At 33.6% G+C, this 19,325-nt stretch overlaps 1 protein-coding gene across 3 annotated transcripts in view; it reads right to left on the bottom strand.

Moving 5' to 3' along the window:
• Positions 1 to 1,724: 1,724 nt before the first annotated feature.
• The window catches only part of APC4 (Transducin/WD40 repeat-like superfamily protein), a 316,377-nt gene continuing 298,776 nt past the window's right edge, over positions 1,725 to 19,325 (bottom strand). The window contains exons 16-19 of one of the 3 annotated variants that reach the window (XM_089832217.1): positions 16,324 to 16,554; positions 16,047 to 16,208; positions 8,880 to 8,961; positions 1,725 to 2,014 (exon numbers count right to left, since the gene is read on the bottom strand). In XM_089832217.1, coding sequence (XP_089688343.1) covers positions 1,923 to 2,014; positions 8,880 to 8,961; positions 16,047 to 16,208; positions 16,324 to 16,554 — 567 coding nt within the window. In that variant the 3' untranslated portion in view covers positions 1,725 to 1,922. Of the gene's footprint in view, positions 2,015 to 8,879; positions 8,962 to 10,506; positions 11,074 to 16,046; positions 16,209 to 16,323; positions 16,555 to 19,325 lie in introns of those variants that run through there. The other 2 variants (XM_089832218.1, XM_089832219.1) reach the window with 2 other exon arrangements.

Raw genomic sequence — 19,325 nt, 5'->3', positions numbered from 1 at the left:
AGTGCACCTAAACTAAAAGTAAAAAATAGAGATGTTTCAAATAAATAAAGTTTAAATAAAATTTGTTTCATTCTTATTTACAAAATTCTTCTTCTATTTTTATTATAACATATTAAATTAATTACCACTATTAAAATTAGTTATCACATTCTTCTCTTTGTACACTAATATATTATTATTTCATGCATATTTTACTATTGCCCTAATCATTGCACTCTTTTTTGGGGAAGTGCTAGTTTAAATAGTTGTCTAATCTTATGTATACATGTGAGAGGAAAAAAACTCTATTACTTCACTCTATAATGATGACCTCTCCATCATTTAAGGAAAATATTAGTGTGCAAAGGCTTCATCATGCTAACATCTTACAATTATTTATAATAACATTATTGATACTAAATTTAATGCTATCAAACTTAGGTATATTGTTTGATAATCTATCTAGAGTACATTATTATTAATGCCGATAGACATTCTACAATGGTAGAATTGGGGAGTGGGATGGTGTGAGCATGTTAATGTTAATTTTTATTCTTATAGGTTAAATTTGACAACCATTTACATGTCAACAGTTTAAATCTTATTATAAATAGAATATACTTTTTAAAATAATTTAATAAATATCACATAGAATATCTATTTAGATTATAATATTTGGAGATATAAATCATCCATTTTGAAGAAATTAAAATTAAAAGCATAGTTAGTAAAAAACTAAATAAATGGAAATAAAAGAAATATAAATATTTTTAGATGTCGTAAATTAAATTACAATTATTTTGTAGTGGATATCTATCAACATTTCTTTAAATAGATTTATTTAAGATATCTATACTAGTTACTTAAAGGAGTCATAACATAGAATGTTGCTTGTTGACTATAAGTATGTTTAATGTAACCCCTATTCTAAAACAAGAAGAGTGTTAGTTTACTCACATACTATTAGGCTAACTTATAGTTTAATGCACTTACTAAGTTATTGTATAAAATAGAATGGAAGCTCAAAGTTGTAGGTTTAAAATAAAAGTCAAGGATGGAGCCAATTAATTTACTTTCAACATTTTCCTTATACTCCTACCTTGTTACTAAGCCTAAGACATTAGATGCCTATAATATTTATGTATGATATTTAATTATTATGAAATGCTTGAATTTATATCACATTTTAAAGAAATTGTAATATATATGATTAGATAATAAGGGGAGGCCTCCGTTATGTTGGCAAATAAAATTATTTAAAAAAATATTTTTTTTCTATTTTTAAATTAAAATAAAACAAAAATTATCAAAATGATTATTATTTTAAAAATAAGTAAAAGATTGCATAAAAATAAATAAAGCAATGACTTTTAAACTAAATAAAATAGACATTTTAAAGTCAAATATATAAATTTTTAATCACATTAAAAAAAAATTGATTCACCATTAACGGCTACACAGTTGTAGCATTTTGTAAGATCTTTTTGAAATTAATATAAATTCTCTATTACATATCAAAAATAAATAAACTATTCACTATAAATATAAAACAAAAATCATTTTCCAACCATAAATGATAATAATTTATTTTTTACTAAAGGTTTGATCAAAATCGCTTTGCAAATAAAATAAAATTCTGTAAAATTTGATCCAAGATTCATCTGAATATATATATATATATATATATATGTTTTTAAATTTAATTTGAAACTCATATGAACGTAATAGACACACATCCCTCAATATACATGACTAATCTAGGCTCTTTAACTAAAATCCACAAGCAAAATTGCTCAATAAGCTTAAACGTGGATGATGAAGAATATGGCCATCCTCAGTCTTCAAGAGCATAACAAAAGCTCTTCATGGTAATACAATCAAGGAGTGGGGAACATGTCATATAATCAATGCACCTTAGCTGAAGAAGAAATAATGGTCACTTGCTATTCATCATCTTCTTTCTCTTCATCTTCTTCTAGATTGTATATCATTGCATGACGTTGACACGTAAACAAACAAGCTAGACCCCGAGATGCTGGAAGCCAGAATTGTGAAATAAAAATGAGTAAGATCATTATTATTAGTAAGGAATAATGAAATTATATTGTAACAAGAAAAATTTAGAAAAGTAAAATAAATAAAACTATATGACTACATTTTCATTTTCTAAATCCTATAAAAGTAAAACAATGATTTGGGATGAAGCACCAATTTTCCATTTGGGTAGACTACAAATTATTTAACTTGGTAGCGAATTCAATTTCAGAAGGCCACAAATCCACACTAGTTTCTATTTCTACCCTTTTACAACATATCAGATTTTGAGAAGATAAAAAATTAGACAAATCAAACTAATAATAGAGGACAACCTTTAATTAGTTGAATGAAGTAGGGTGGTAGCTAAAGTAGTAACAATAGGGTTTGTCTGGTATGGGTAAGAATGGAAGAATTTTAATGACTTCCACAAGATCCTAAACCATCTTGGAAACATCTAAATCCTAAACTAAAACGTAAATCTTACCAAGGGGAAAGTATTTTTTGACATGACTCCCTTCCCCCTTGACAAGATTTATGTTTTAGATTAGGATTTAGCCAATTCCAACCATCCCAATGTTCTTTTTGATGTCACTATCCACTTATGGATCCTTATGAGAAAACTAACAGTTTCGTGACGCCTTGCTTCCTCAAAAGATTGGTTTGGACAACACTCCTTCATGGTGTTCTCGTAATGACCCTAAATATTTTGCAAATAAGTGCATTCAAAGATAAAGTGTCATTCAGTTTCAACTACTCCTTTGTTGCATAAAATACATATTCTTTGGGGATTGCCCATTAACTCATCTGACATCTTAGAAGAATCAGACAATTCTGAAGAGGATTAAGGGTCAATTTGAGGTTCCATTGATGAAGCCCTCAAGGTGTTGATCTCTCTGCCCTTGCATTGAGTGGAGTTGGTTGCCTCAAATGGCTATGTGCCTAGTATGACAATTTGGAGAGCTTGGCCTACACTTTGTCCTTCATGTGTTTGGCTTTGTTTGCTAATAGAGAGGGGGTTTCAAATATTGTGTAGTTGTTGATGTTAAACTAATAACTATTTTGCACATGGGGTTTGTGTTCCCCCTATTGCTCCTACCTTCCAATGGATTCTCTTTTTCCTAGCATCGAAAGAGCCTACGACTTTGGTAGGTATATATAATATCCCCATTTTTTGGTTATCTTGTACTAGAGCTAGTGTTGTTTTTTTTGGTGCTAGCAAGATCAAAGAGGTATTTAGACAAGTATAATGAGCCATTGAGCAGAACACCCTTTTCTAGAATCTTTTTGGACACTTTCTCCTACACTTGCTATTTCTAATAAGTTTGAAATGAGCATCAACAAAGCCAAATGACAATTTTAGTACCGTTGGATGAGTTGGCTTTTATTTTCATCCTAAGGTTTGATATAGTTTGGAGCTAATAGATTAAATAACAATAAGTTGTTTAATAAAGTTAAAATTAAATGTTTATTGCTAAGAAATCAGTTTGTCCCCAGATCAGCTAGACTCAAGGACAAATACGTGCAGATTCCTTGTGGATGTTGGTCGGAAGCTAATCACAAGCCTCTGGATGTATTTGGAAGCTAGTTTATAACTTCCAAATGCATCCGGAGGCTTGTGCCTAGCTTCCAACCAACATCCGCAAGGCATCTAGAGCAATGTTATAGGAACTGATGTGTTTGGCAAGGACTAGGTGAATTGTGAGGCAAGGTGGGTAAAACGAGGCAAATTGCCTCTAGATTCAAACTCAATCGAGTCATGAACGAGTCTTGGCTGACTTGTCGAGGTAGCTGGCTTGGTTGACTCACTGAGTCTTGCTAGTCGAACACTGCCATCAGCCAACAAAAAAATAATAAGTTTTTCAACTTAAGGGCAAGATGATTTATCCAAATATAACATTTAAGTATAAATTGCATTTATTTTCTTTCTTATACTTTAAGTTGTATTTGTATAAATACTATGAGGATGTTTGAGATAGCTTTTAACTTCAAAGGAGTTAAAATGCAAATTCTACATTTCAAAGGTTTATGAAAATTTCTATTGGCCAAATTTTAGGATTCAGGATGCCTTCAACAATGTAATCTCGAACAACTTTTCTTGGCTATTTGAGGTCAAATTGAAGTTGGAAGTTGATGATCCTATCTTCAGTGATGATAACTTGGAGTGGGTTGATTAGGTGGATCGAGAGGCAAAGGCAGAGGCAGTGGCAATGGCAATGGAGGAGGCCAGAGCACAAGGAGACCTGGTGTAGGATCTTGAGGCTGAGAGTGATGGATCTAACTTTGATGATGAGGATTATGAGGATGAGTCGACTTGGAGTGGGTTGATCTGGTGGATCGAGAGGCAGAGGTAGTGACGATGGCAGTGGAGGAGGCTAGAGTCAAGGAGACCTAGTGTAGGACCTTGAGGCTAAGAGTGATGGATCTGACTTTGATGATGAGGATTATGAGGATGAGTATGAGGATGGGAAGGATAATTATGATGAGCATGTCACAAGAGATTCAACTTCAAACATAGGGAAAGATTATGCCTCTCGAGTCTTCCATGATCTATTTCAAGTGTAGCTGCAGGACATAGGCTCATATGTTTTGGACTTTAGATTCAATGGATTGCATATTCCACAAATATTATAGACATTTGACAATGATACTATATTTCTATTATGTTATTCAATTTAACTTCAAGTAATTTCTTTTAAAATTTTGCATTTATACTTATGCGATCTATGAAAAGTTGTGAATGTGTGCAAAGTAGCTTCTATTTATCTCAACTATTATATATTCGACGATAATTGACTAAATGATGCATGAAAAAACCTTAAAATCTTCAAAAATATTTGAATTTCATGGATTTTTAACTGTTGAGTCCGAGCTCAATTTGGGCCTTGCCAAGTCTTAGGCTGGTGTTTATCTCAATTTGTGCTTTCCATGAGTAATCATAAGCAATTCAGAAATCTAGAGTCCATTTAACAATGTTACCCAGGGAAGCGTCCCTGGCCTAAAACCCTGTCTCTGTACTAGAAATGTTTCCAAGACTTGGGGACAGTTAGGGGACATCCGCACACCATCCCCTTTTATGAAAATTCATAGGAAACATCCAAAAAACTTGAGGACTTCGGAAAATTATTTTGGGGATGCCTATACGTCAGTCCCTAAGACGAATAGGTGTCTTGGATGAGATAAGCAACATTAGCACTTTACAAACACATTTTTCTTTTACAAAACTCTTTCTTTTTTAATTTTAAGTGGGCCCCTCCTTCCAAGCATGTCCTAACATGCTTATTGTTGTTTATTAGTTAATTCTTGTCATTTGGGGTCCTCTGATTTGTATTTGACAACATTACGTTAAGAATCATGAAAGTAAGAATGTTGTTATAGTCATGCTACATGCTCAGAGAGTCATAACCATATAGTAGACTGCTTGCAAGGTGTTTGGAAAGTCTGAAAAGTGTATTTCAAACCTTAAACATGAATTTTTGTCATTTTTGTGGCAATATATTAGTGCTAGGTTTGTTTTGGGTCCTTTGTTGAATATAAGGAAAATATTAGAGGCTGAATCAAGGTACCATCTTACTGTAAGAGACCTATATCATGATCAGAAATGTTAGCAAACATTTTTGTATAGTATCAGTCCACTTACAATGAGTTGGAGGTGTATGTTTAGAATTAAATGATAGTAGTATGTGTGAATTTGGAAGGTGGGAAGCACTGCCATTTAACAATTACCAGACAGATATGAGGATATTTCTCTATATAGACTCTTCACAGAGATAGAGGACATGTGACGGAGAGGGAAAGACATTATACTTATTCTCATGTTTATGCTGATCACTATGTGATGATCATTGGACTGAAAGGGCCTATATTCCTTCCACTCCTTGTTGTACAAGCTTCATTTCATCCTGCCATTTAACGATTACCAGAACAGATATGAGGATATTTCTCAGCGTAGACTCTTCACAGAGATAGAGGACATGTGACGGAGAGGGAAAGAGATTATACTTATTCTCATGCTTATGCTGATCACTATGTGACGATCAGTGGACTGAAAGGGCCTATATTCCTTCCACTCCTTGTTGTACAAGCTTCATTTCAGATCATTCTGATGTTTGGGACCATGTTAATATTGACATCCCCTCAACTGTAAAGGCTAACAACATTCAGTAAAGTCATCTTTGATAGGAAACCTAAAAATCCAAACGGGTATTTTTGCCAAATCTGCTTGATGTTAGGCAAATTGATAATGACTTATGGAAGCTATTGGCAATAAGGTTCTTGGTATCTGTTTCGATGATAGCATTCTTACAGATAGTATTTGTTACAATGTCAAAGCTCTTACATATATGAGTGTGCTAGGTTTATGATCCAAAGTGTTGGTTTGTACTTAATATATTGTTGTTTGTAAATAATCTATTCTTCATCTTAGGAACTGTCCCATACATGTTTTAGGTGTTAGTTTGGTTAGTATACACGGGAGAGGCTTTCTAAGCCAATACAAGTTCATTGCAGTATCATCCAAAAAGAAATCTTGTAAAAAATAATTTGTGTTTGACCCTAGAGCTTACAATGATATCAGAGCCATTATAAAAATAGAAACAGGGTGAATATTGATGAAATATGATATGCAGTATGTAGCTTTCTGTAGTGTGACATGTGATGCTATTAATATTTTGATTGGAGGTATTTTGTTTTGAAATTTTTTTGGGAGTTAAAAAAAAGTAAGGGTGTTGAATTCTTCTGTCAACAATAAATTATAACAGATATTTTACAGCAAAAGTGGCACTTAAGTTTTCAGTTGATTTCTGCAAGCAAAATTTAATGCACAGTATTAAGTAAGGAGATATTTCTACTAGTGTTAAAACAAAACTGTCTATCGCTGGGAAGGTGTTGAATGGAAAATCTCAAAGCACTGAAATCCCTGAAATATTGAAAATCTTCTGAAAGTGTTGAGGAAAGGCACTGAAAACAGTTGTAAGACCAAAAAATACTGAAATAACAATAAAATGGATTAGCTATTCATATGGCATTGAAATCGGTCACAGGCCATGGAAACTGATTTTAAAATATTTCAGAGGTGAGACAAAAGCAAATAAATCTGCTTGGAAGTGCTTTGGATAAGCTTTTAATTCAATTGTAAGGTAAAAGAAGAAACAAGGGTTTTATTTCCGCTATATAACTACGATTGCATTTAAAAGTGCTTTGGAAATGATGAAATGTATTTAATGTGTGAAATTTGAAGACATAAGTAGTTAATATTTAATATAAACGGTACTTCAATTTTATTTTAGAAAAAATGTATTAAAAATGAAGAAAAAAAGCGCTTCAATGAATAATGAGTGCCTTCCACTGTAAATCAACTACCATTTTTTGACTGGATATTGAAATTGGCTTCTTCACATACAACTATAATCTTAAGTGTTTCCCATTGTTTGTGCTATCATAGTTATTGACATTTTACATGCTATATCCATAGTGCTTACAAAGACGAACATGTATTATCTTGTAACTTGTGCACTACAAAATCCATCAAAAGCATTTTAGATAACAGAAAGAAAGGGTCAACATACAGGTTGGAGTACCCAACAGGAGGATGGAGGACCATTTCCTTCTTGGGTTACTATTCACTCAAAGAATAGTTGAAATGTTGTAATAGCATTTTTAGTAGGAGTAGATGGCTCATTTTTCAGTTGGTACAGTAGTTTGTTCCAGTTTAGAATCGTAGTGTGTTTTGTAATGCTAAGTTTTCGTTTCCTATTGTTGAGCAATAATATGTAGTAGTGGTTTAGCAGAGTTCGTTTTATTCCCTTTCCATCTTGATCTCTAAGATGCTGGAGGAGGTGGAGAGCGTAGGTCTTAACAATCAATCGGAAAGTGGTTTTATACTTTTGACAGGTATTGCCTATGCCAAAGAAGCAGCGGTAAAATGGGGTCAATTGAGATGTGGTCAGGCAATCAGTCAACAGTTAAGGATGCGCGGGGGCTACAAGTACAAGGAATAATGAGGGCAATGATTATTGCAGGGTTAATGAAGACAATTGCTCATACTACATGTGGTACACATGGTCAAGCAAATGCTGATTGAAGAAATTGAATATGATCATGTTGCGTAGTGTCAGCAAGATGAAATGGACCCTAAGACCACAAGGGGCATTGGCACAAGGCACTAGATTTATGGGATTGCCAAGTGTTTCTCATTCAAGAAAGTATTAAAAAATGTCAAACATTAGAAGGATACATCCAATGTTGACACTAGTTCGTCAGTACCAAGAGACAAGAGACTCGGCTTACAAAGTGGCAAGTCGCAAGATTACTCAGATTTATGGACCCTCCAAATTATCCTTTAGTCCCATCTGAATCGAGGGATTGGTGGGTTTATGATCCAATATGTTTGTTTGTACTTAAATATTCTTAAAAATTATATGATTATTTTCTGTCTTGGGAAATTTGCCATATGCAGTTAGTTTTAGGGTCACTTTGATAGCTATTCATAGGAATGGCTTTATGAGCCAATATAAATTCATCTTAATACATCTAAACAAAAATCCTGCATAATATTATTTTTTGTATGTTCATTTGATTGGTTTGCAGAATATTTTGTATCATCATTTGTGTTTGATCCTGGAGCATACTTAAATAGTCATGCTTATGATACGAAGTGATTGATATAGTTTTTCTAGTATATATGATAAATGAACAGCTCAAGATATGTGGCCATACTACATCAAACATCATGATGTACATTACCTCTTATCTTAAAAAGATAAGCGAAACATTATGATAAAAAATGTCAATAGATTGAAATATAAAAAATGCACACACTAATTAATATATAAAGTGTCGATAGATTTAGAGCCATCCACACATACCACTAACAACCAATGGTGCAACTAGTGAGTGTGAAATACAACGCGCTCTTCCATCCTCCAAGTTCGCACTGAAGGCTTTACTCTGTAAGTTAAAAAAACATTAAAAGACATTCAAAGTTAATCACGATAGCATATTTCTTGTAACTCTATGCATAGTGTATTTTATACATACAAAAAGCATATGTGCAAACTTGGTATTATCCTTGGACACTATCAATGATCTATCATTTACTATTGGGTATTTATTGAGAACATAAAATGTCTACTATTGTGATATTGCTATCAGATTTAACTATGTAGTTTTTCAGGTCAAACTCATTAGCCCATGTTGCATGAGTGGTGGTTCACAAGAACCCATCTCTCATGAGAATTAATGAACCACATAATACACTCATTTCATCTAGGTGATGCTTAGAGGGGTGAACCACTGCTCATGAAACAAAGGTTGACGAGTTTGACCCAAAAATTACACAGAATCCTAATAGCAATATCTCTATTTGGCTTCATGTGGAAAATATCTCCTACCTATCAATGTCTACTACTGTGAGCAAATAATAGCGATAGGAAAGCAGCAAGGTTACTATTTTTGGCTGATAGGCCAGTACATATTAGCTTCCTTGACAACTTGTAGAAATCTTTTCTGAATAAAATTGTGGTTAATTTTTTATCCAAACGAACTATTCCAATGTGTATTTTTTGTATCACATTAATTTTATTGAAGAAAAAGGGTTTTGACAGAATGAATATCCACAGTAAGTGGGGTACTGTGCTGAAATCATTACAAAAGTTAGGAGAACCAAGAGGAATGAAGATGCAAATATTATATTTTCTTGAAAATACCTAAAAAAGAGTTTTAGATTCATTTTATTCAAGAAAGGAGTCAATCCTTGCATTTGTTTTGGTGGCTTTATGTTTTGGGATACAAACCAAATAGAAACACCTGCTTCATGAGATTTATCACTAGTTAATCCAACAAGAAAGATGGGTGTTTCAAAAATCATGTATGGCTCGACTAATGTAGATTTTCTATAAAGTAAATTGAATAGAAATAGATAATCATCAATTTGATATAGGTCTGAGTAGGCCTTATATTGAACAAGTTACTGTTATTTGTCATTGTATTTTAGCAAATCTATATTGAATTTGATTAACTTTTGTATACATTTAACAAATTAAACCAAGGAAATATTATAAAATCAAATGGAAATGGGAGAAAAAACTTAAGAGGGAAAGAAACTTGAGAAGTTGAAAATTGCAGATTAGAAACATCACATCTCTGAATCTTCTGCAATTTCATTACCTTTCAACTTACATTAAAGTTGTGAAATAGAACCCATTGAAATAACTTTATTAACTTTCTTCTGGCAGCAATAGGAGATAAAGAGATATCCTGTAAAAATCCCTTATTGTCTTACACTGATTTGCTAATGAAAATTGAGAAATGTTTTGGAATTCATTTTTTTTGTATTTCTTGAATATATGCTTTTTTTGAAAATATGTAAGTATGTGCAAAAAATAATTTAATCAAATAACACTACTCCAGAATTCTTCAACTTCAATTTGCGAATGCAAATTACTAGTTCAACAATGCTTGTGTAACTGAATTCAAATTTAACAACAATGGAACCTGATCATTTATTGCTAGTCCTCTGCAATGCCACGTGGAATTGTAGAATTTCCAGAATAAAGAAAATCGCCAGACTGAGATGAAATGCAGCTCCCTTTCAATACCCTAGCCACCCCTGATTTCAATATAAGCCTGGGAGATGAAACACACAGGTCTGCAAACCGATTATTTAACCCAATTGCTGATCGCAGACAATATGGATTAAGTCTCTAAGCCTCCCAATCAAATTGCAGATCATTCAAACAAATCGCAGGTACAATATTAGGAATGCTGGGCCTGCGATCATTATCCTGCTGTCTCAAACGCTGCTTACAAATAGTCTGCCCAGCCTTAGAAAATTGGCATCCAATGTCTGATATCAATTTCTTGTTATTAGACAGTCCGCACGCTGCCTCAGGGAACATATGGCAGCCTCAGAATTCAGCAATTGCACCCGCGTCTCGATTGCTATAATTGGATGTAACTGATGCAATTAACTTCCTTAAATGAATCAATCCCCTTAGCCACAGTAAACACAGTAGGATAAATGGACAATTGTTTACCTCAGCACAATTGCCCATGCAAGTCCTAGAAAATGACCAAACCCTCAGCCAGAACCAAGCAAGGAAAATATATAATATTCAAGATATCTCACATTCTCCCAAGAAGTCATATTTATAATGCAATTTGAGCCAATTAGCTTCACCCACACACCTTTCACTTACAAGCAACTCTTATAATATAAAGTCTAGTCACTTTATAATATAAAGGACAATCATAATTAAGCATGCATTAAATATTCATTAAATTCTATCATACTCAAAATAAACATGAGTCCATCAAAATCCATCGTGAGACCGAGTACCGAAATGCTAGACGATCACCCAACTTGAACTGCTCAACCAAAAATAGTAACTGGCCAAAAGTGACTTACTAAAAATAGTAAGTCTCAAAATAGGAATTGCTTGACAAAGACCCCCAAATCCAAATGTCAGCTCATGAGGGTCACAATGATGAGCTGACAAAACCATACTCCAGACACCTTCTAAATCGGGGACATTACATATCCATATCAGATTCCACTTGTAAATCAAATCTTGGAACCAAATATTCAATCGCATATTAAGGTCATGTTATAGCAATCTAGACTGCCTACTGTTTATGGGTGTTTTAAGACATTCACTGACATAGAAAAAAATAAGAAGTGTTTTATCCTCTCTTCAACAAGGAAACCCCAAATGTTAAACAATGTGGCAATGTATGATCAAATAAGGCAAACTCCAGGTTTACACTATAAACATGTATCTTTGTGTTGGATATAACTTAATGGAAATGATGTGATAATGTTGGTGACAAAAAAAGGGACTTACATAATCGTTCCTAGATTAAATAACTCTTTTCCCTGAAAGTGATTGTAACTTGAATGCTAAAAATATACTATTTTCAAATAAAAGACAAAATGATTAAGATTTGGGAATGTAGAGTACTTTTAACACCTAAGGGTAGTGATGGCAATCAATCATGCTTGAATATTCAAATTTCCTAAACCTTGTTTTGCTTCACCATGAGGAAACAACTATATAAAAACACAAGTTAAACTTGTGAAAATGTAATAACCCCAATCAAGCTCACACAAACAGAACTAAGGAAGTTCCTAACTAGATGCTTCACAACTACAACTTTTGTTTCCAAGAAATTGCACCCTTAATTATTACAGAATTAGAACCAATTTCCTCTAATCCCAAGAATCTCTACTAATATTGTAATCAGATTTTGCGAGTACAAAATTCTCAAATTATGGCTTCACAACTGGAAATGAGATTTGGATTCTTAAATATTTACCAATTTTCCAAATACTGAATATCAAATTGACATTTCTTAACAACAACCAATGCTGAAAGCAATAGCAAAATCTTATTAATTCAAGCTAATGCTGGCACAATATATAAAATGAGACTAGTGCAAGGAACCTGGAAATAGCTTCCTTTAATTAATTGCAGGCCCTGAAAATGTATCTACAGCAGCCCAGAAATGCAGAAATAAATAATGCACAGCAGCACAATATTGTCATTTAAAATCCAGAGAGTTACATGCCCAGAATAGAGATTTTATGGTATTCAGATTCAGAAATAATACCACTCTAGAATGCAGTTTGAACAACCCAAATAGCAAAGATACACGTGTCGAACAGCAGACATTAACGTGGCCTTTGACAAGACTTTTAGACCACTGGAATCCAAGGCATGCAACCAGAAATCTAGGCGTGTGAAGAGCCAATGAGAACTTACAGCAAAACTCTGAGAAATGATGCCAAACTCCAAACCCTAGGTGTACCAAAGCATGATATTTTCTTTAGTTATCAGCCCTCTTCTCAATCAATGGTATAATGTAGATAACCTCTAGCCAACATATATCTTCCAAGCCATAGTAAGTATAGTAATGAAAGATGCCAATCAAACTCCAGAAATGCAATACTCCCAACCACAGATAATAACAGTAAGGGAGATTAGATGGAATCAATTTACCTCAGTAGTGATTCAAAAACACTTCTCAGCTTCCCTTGTACCTCAGCAAGGGCAACAAAATTCAGTACCTCAGAAAGCCACAAAGGCAACAAAAGAAAATATATATTCAAGTATGCTTTTCCCAATGAAATGAGCTTGTATTTATAACCTCCAGATTCCCTTTTGTTGCCAAAATGTAACTTCACTCAAGAAGCTCCACTACACAACATTAATTAGAAGCTTCCATTAGATTCTCTCATTTGACTTGGCTTAACTAATTAATAAATGACACTTTCCAATGATAACTCAATTCTCAACTTACATGAAATTATAAAGTTAAATTATAACTTTATAATAAGCCATTTAATAATTGATAATAATTTGGCCATTAAAAATATAATAACTCCCAAAATACTCATCATTTAAATATGCAATCTGAAATAGAAAGCATACCTATTATTTCTCCATGTGACCAAATGCACTTGCCAAAAATAGAAAGGGTCCATCTCGATTAACATCAACTTACCACAAATAGTAAGTACACAAAACCAAGCCCAAATGAAGTCCGATCTGAGCCAAATGAAGACCAACCTGTAGCTTACTGAGATGTGGAGAAGATAAGAACCTCCCAAACCAAGCCATTGCCACAGAAGACCCGACCCTCTATCCACAATAATTAGCCTACAAGGATCACAATAATAGGCTAATCCCTAAAACTCCGATGCCAACAAAATTGGAGACATTATAGAAAACTCGCAAAGCCAATGATATAAAGTACTTGACAACTCGAAAAGTACTCACATAATTTGTAAACTATGTCTTCATCGATCTTGGAGTTAATTCCAAATTCTTGATTGAATATATGCTTGCAACCATTTTGGTAGTCTAATGCAACTCAGATTTTGAATCTGCTCATCACTTAAATTGAATGAGAAAAGAATGTTGATCTTAAACATTTGAAGAAGGGGCCAACCTACATGTATTTAATTTTGTTTCCATTTCAATCATCTCAAACCCTTAAATACCTCTTGAACTCAATCCCTTTGTTGCTTCTCAAGTTGGTCTTGACCTGCTCATGCCTTTTCCAAGTGGTTTTTAAATTGGTCTTCCTCAAATTAGGTCAGCTCTGATCTATTTCGCACCCTCTCACATGTGTGTGGCAGAACTTCCAAGTCAACATGCATTGAAAATCAGTTTTTACACATGCTCGCATCCTGCTTCTCACAAAACTGATGTTTAGCCAGATTAGTGAGGGCGAGATTCAGGCCTCCAGCTGGACAAGTTCATTGGGATTGCATGTTTCAGCTGGAAAAGTGAGTGCAAATTTCATATCTAGATGTATTCCTAGGGCAGAATTCTCCCATGCAGCAAGATTTTGTATTGGAAATTGGATTTCCCCATCTTGACTTGGAATTTCTTATTTTCGAGTAAGGATTTTTGAACTCCACCTAGATTTATTTATTTATTATTATTATTATCAATTTTTAACTCTCAATTTTCAGTTTCCATTAAATTTCTTCATCTTTGCCTTAGAAAATTTTGGATTGAAAAATTGTAATCACTAAAGGACAACAAAGTAGGATCTTGCAAGTTGATAAGGATTTCTCTTGCTTGTTGGGTACAAATTCATGTCTTAGCTAGAAATGTGAAGCAAGGTGGCGTAGTTTAGAATTTTAGCTGAAATTTCCCAAGCAAGGTGGGCACATTTTAGCCTTTTAGCTAGAATCGATCAAAATCTAAAGCCGTGAATCCCACATTTAGCTGGAAATAATGAAGGGAACTCGAATTTGGCATTCTTCCATTTTTTCACTTGCTATTCACTTGAGTTTTTGCATTTTTCATCGAAGGATTGTATTTGTCTTCCTTTTCCAATTTGGTATTTTATTTCTGATCACATATTTCTATACTATGGTTCTCAGCAACGGATTAGGGTACCTTCCAGCCCTAAGTCCTATCCTTTGGTTTTGAACGTTTTCCCACTTATTCGGGATTGCTAGCATGGTTTCTCGGCTTCTCTTCTTAGCTTCTTATTTTGGTTCCTGTCTTGGTTGTTGTCTTTGTTTTGGAATTGTTCCTTACACCGATCACCATTCGGTGGGCCTGTTGTTGGGTATTCCTTTGTCACGTTGTTCTAGTCCCTTGGACTTGTTTTTTGGTCTTTCGTTGGACATTAATAAATTTATCTTATCTTATCCAATCACTTATCATTTTTCAAAATAGAGTTTTTATTTCCATTTGTCATTTTCCAAATCTCACATTCATCACCTTGATTTCCAACCTTGACAATATTTTGTCATCATCTTGACAACTTTTCAATTTTCTGAAATCATTTATTATTTTGCCTTCAATTTCCCACTTAGGCAAATCTACCTTTCAAAACTTCTCAATTCCTTACCATGAAATTTCATGAACTTAGTTTATTTCTCATCCTTCGAATTCTTGCCTTTTGATCAAGGACTTCCACATTCCAATCACAAATTCATACTTCAAACATAGACTTCTCGAAACATCATCTCAACTTGTGCAAGATTTGAAGGGGAAGTATGACCTAGAAGCAAAAGGAAATCCTCCTCAGACCCAGATTTTACAGTTGAGATTCAATCCTTGGAAAATTTCTTCATCCCATATCTCAACCTAGCTTAGCTCACCCATGCCTTAAGAACAAGGCGACTAAAATACTCAAAAACATGTTGCCAAACTAAGGATGACTATGTTAAACAGCAAGCTAGAAAGTGAAGAAAAGGGGCCTCCATTTTTAATAGGGTGTGTGTTTACAACACAAGACATGCCTCATAACCTACTTCATGCTTCATTATTTTCTTAGAGTTTCTAAACAAATGATGGTTAATGGTCTTGCATTAATAACATATACTGATCCATGTATAATGCTACCCCTTGCACAATATGCAATTTTGGACAAGAGAACAGGGTCTAACTTTTTAATTTTTAATTTTAACATTATCCAGTCCATCCAAAGCTACAAATGAATTATGTCAAGATGCTTACCGGATATAAAATAATTGCAACTAAAGATTAGATTATATTGAAATATCATACCTCTTTTTGGAATAATTCTAAAATAGGAATATCTAATGGAACATCTGGAAGAGGAACAAAGGGTAAATTGCCGATGGGTAGAAGCATTAACCAAGAATTTCCAGCTGCCACTGCATCATCACTGGACCTTGTTTCATCTAGTAGTAACACTATCTGATCTTTCTATTATGACAAAACAGCAAATGACAAAGAATAAATAAGATACTAATATATATATGATCCTACAAGGATCAAGAAAAATACATGTTTAATACATGCATGCTTTTAGTGTCTTTACCTTGTATAGAGCTAGATCAATGCAATGAAATCTGTTGGCAAAAGATAATGCAATTACTTCAACTTTATTCTCCATTGACTCTGATTGCTGGAAATTTCCAGCCGTCCGGAACCCCCGTACAATGACTAGAATACTAGGCCCATGTGGATCCTCATCAGGAAACCGAAAGCAAATGTAATCCTGAATCATATTTTCTGGTATTTGGTCTACTGACTGGCCATCTCCAACTTCCTGTTATGCTTAATTAATTTAAGTCAATTCAAAGCACAAATAATAAGAAGTAAAATAAGCAGGTACTAAAAAAGAAAACACTCTGTACAAAATAAGATATGACTAAGACTAGTAATATGCACAGAAACCATCTTAATGAAGATTGCAAACATGTCAATCAAATAATGAAATGCAATGCTTAGAACAGTTATATAACAGATAAATCAATGGATAGAAAAATAAATGTATAAGATGAACTTTAGTATGAGTAATTTGTAATAGAGGCACTGAGAAAACTTGATAAAATATCTCAGTTTAGCTCTATGCAATAGAGAAAGGGAAAAGAAGATAGTAACAAGAAATTACTTAAGACAAACGGTATGATAAAGTCTTTACTGGATGAATATTGTAGTTTAAAATATTAGATTGTATGAATTTCAAGTATGCAAGATAATAACCATAAATGCTCAAAAGGTATCCAACATGGACATTTTCTATACACCAATTCAATATTCTGAAATGGAACTGAAATTTTAAGAAGTGTAAATTGTAAGTTAATCTTTTCAAACATTTAACTTTTATCAGTTATTTGTAGAAAAAAGGATATTTGTACGACGCCAACATAGTACTCTAGGATCAAATAAATGGCCAGAAGATTACATTACAATAGCATGTATTAATAAGTAAGAAAAATGTATACCAATTTTCAAGGGTTGTGCAAATCCCTATAAAAATCGTTATCTCTGGAGATAGGCATGTCCTCAAAACTCTAAAAGTTTAGGAAATGTAACTCTTCCATCCACCCATCACCACTACATAATGTCCCCATTTTTAGTAGGTTTTTGCAGTTGGCTTGGTCAATTCACTATCATGACTCTCATGAGTTGACAGTACAATTTGAGGGTCTCAATGTGGGGTTATAGGTTTTCTAGCAGCCTATAGTGTGCTTTGGCTTCATTGAGGGATTTGCTATAAATAGTAAGTCAAATTGTTGGTTCCGATGAGCTTAGTTAAGTTAGAGGAGCTATGTGATGCTCTCAATTTTTATGCTGAGCTTCTAGTTTGGGCTCCAAGAATCTTGGAGGGAGCGTCTATTTATAGTAAGTCACCTTGTCAAGTTCATTCGTCTTTCATCATCAGGATCACTTTGGTATTGTTAGATTTCGATTATGATACATCTTCAGTTGTTTTTGAAAGACGGGTGAATTATTATTATTATTCATCTAAATACACTGAGGTTGTTATTTTTGTTGGTATTGTTGGTTGGTCACCTTAGTATCATAGCTCGTTGGAACCGAGACGAAAAGTTTTAGATCTTGGCAAAAAGAAACAACGGCCTTGCATGTCAAAATATTATTATGGTGGAAAAGGTAATTTTTTGAGCCAAAAGCAATTAATAAATTATATTAATGGCACTTTATTATATATTAATGTTGTGTAGAGGAAGCTTTTTAAGTGGAGTTCTTTTGGGAAACTTATGTCATTTGGAGATTATAAATATGAGGATATTTGATGAGAAAAGCATCCGATTATTTGATTATCTTATTTTGTTTTGTCATCTTTGTGATGTTTCTGAAGTCTGATTTTTATGTGCCCTTGCTGAAGTATAAGGGTTTGTTCTTGAGAAGTTCATTGTATTTCACAATTGAGGTATTGTTCTTTATCTCCATTGTTGTATGCATTGTGGTTTGGAGATATTATGGTGTTGGGAATTTGCAATTTGGCGTCTTCTTATACTATTATTACTGTTGCTGAGAAGCGGTTGGGTGCTGGTTAATTTGGAGTTGGTTAAGCACCCATATATATTTGTTGCTAGGCGTTATTTTCTATCTGCACTTTGGGAGTAGCATTTTACATATCTGCAATTGCATTTGTTTGTTGGAGAATTATTTTGCTTGTACTAGACTTCATTTCAAAGGGTTTCAAGGCATGTCTTACCTATAAGTTCATGGATTGTAACTTCTAATTTTTCTAGGTATTGTTGATTTATATAATAGGAGATATTTTATCAACTGGGTTGTTGGTATTTTATGAAAATATTCAGTATCTAAATTGATATTAAAATCTGAAATTTTCAGCTGTATATTCCCCATGTAATATCCAAACATTTGAATTGAAATTATTATTGTAATATCTTCTATTTTGTTGCTATACTGTTGTATCATAAATTGCAAAACCTCAAAAACAAAAAAACAAAAAAATCATTTATTTGGCACATATTGTTTGAGAGCCAGCAGGGCTCATTACAATGGTATCAAAGCTTGCTTGCAAAGTGTTTGACAGAATGTCAAACAATTGAATTATAAAGAATTGGGTGTTTGATGAAGTTATAACTGGTTGGGGTTACTATAGTGGTATCAGAGTAATTTTTTGCCATCCTGTGGGGTAAGAAATTTTTATTTTATTTTATTTCAGATTTGTTGTTATATTTGGAGTGACCAACACTCTAGCATTTTCTAGCCATGAACAGACATAAGAAGACTGACAATTCTAGAAGTCGATGGAGTACTGAGGAAGTTAGCATGAAATGAATGCTTTGCAAAGAGTATGAAGAAACTTAAGCTTCATCAACATAGGTTGGCGAAGAGCTTGTTGAATCTAGAGACGATTGAGAACTACAAGATACATGGTTTCCACTTTTATTAGGTCGGCGGGAAGGAGGCTTGAGTTTTCCCCGAAAAGTGTCCACGATGCAAATGTACCTATATTTAGTACGACACCTGCTAGTCCTATCCGTAGTGTTGATGATGGACTTATTTCACAAGGACATGCAATTGTGCCAGTGGCAGCAG

This window comes from Cupressus sempervirens, chromosome 5, assembly GCF_028749045.1.
Source record: "Cupressus sempervirens isolate cs-2001-9-10 chromosome 5, ASM2874904v1, whole genome shotgun sequence".
NCBI lineage: Eukaryota > Viridiplantae > Streptophyta > Pinopsida > Cupressales > Cupressaceae > Cupressus > Cupressus sempervirens.
Note: the sequence above shows the minus strand (reverse complement) of the source record. Positions and strands in the feature narration are given on the sequence as shown.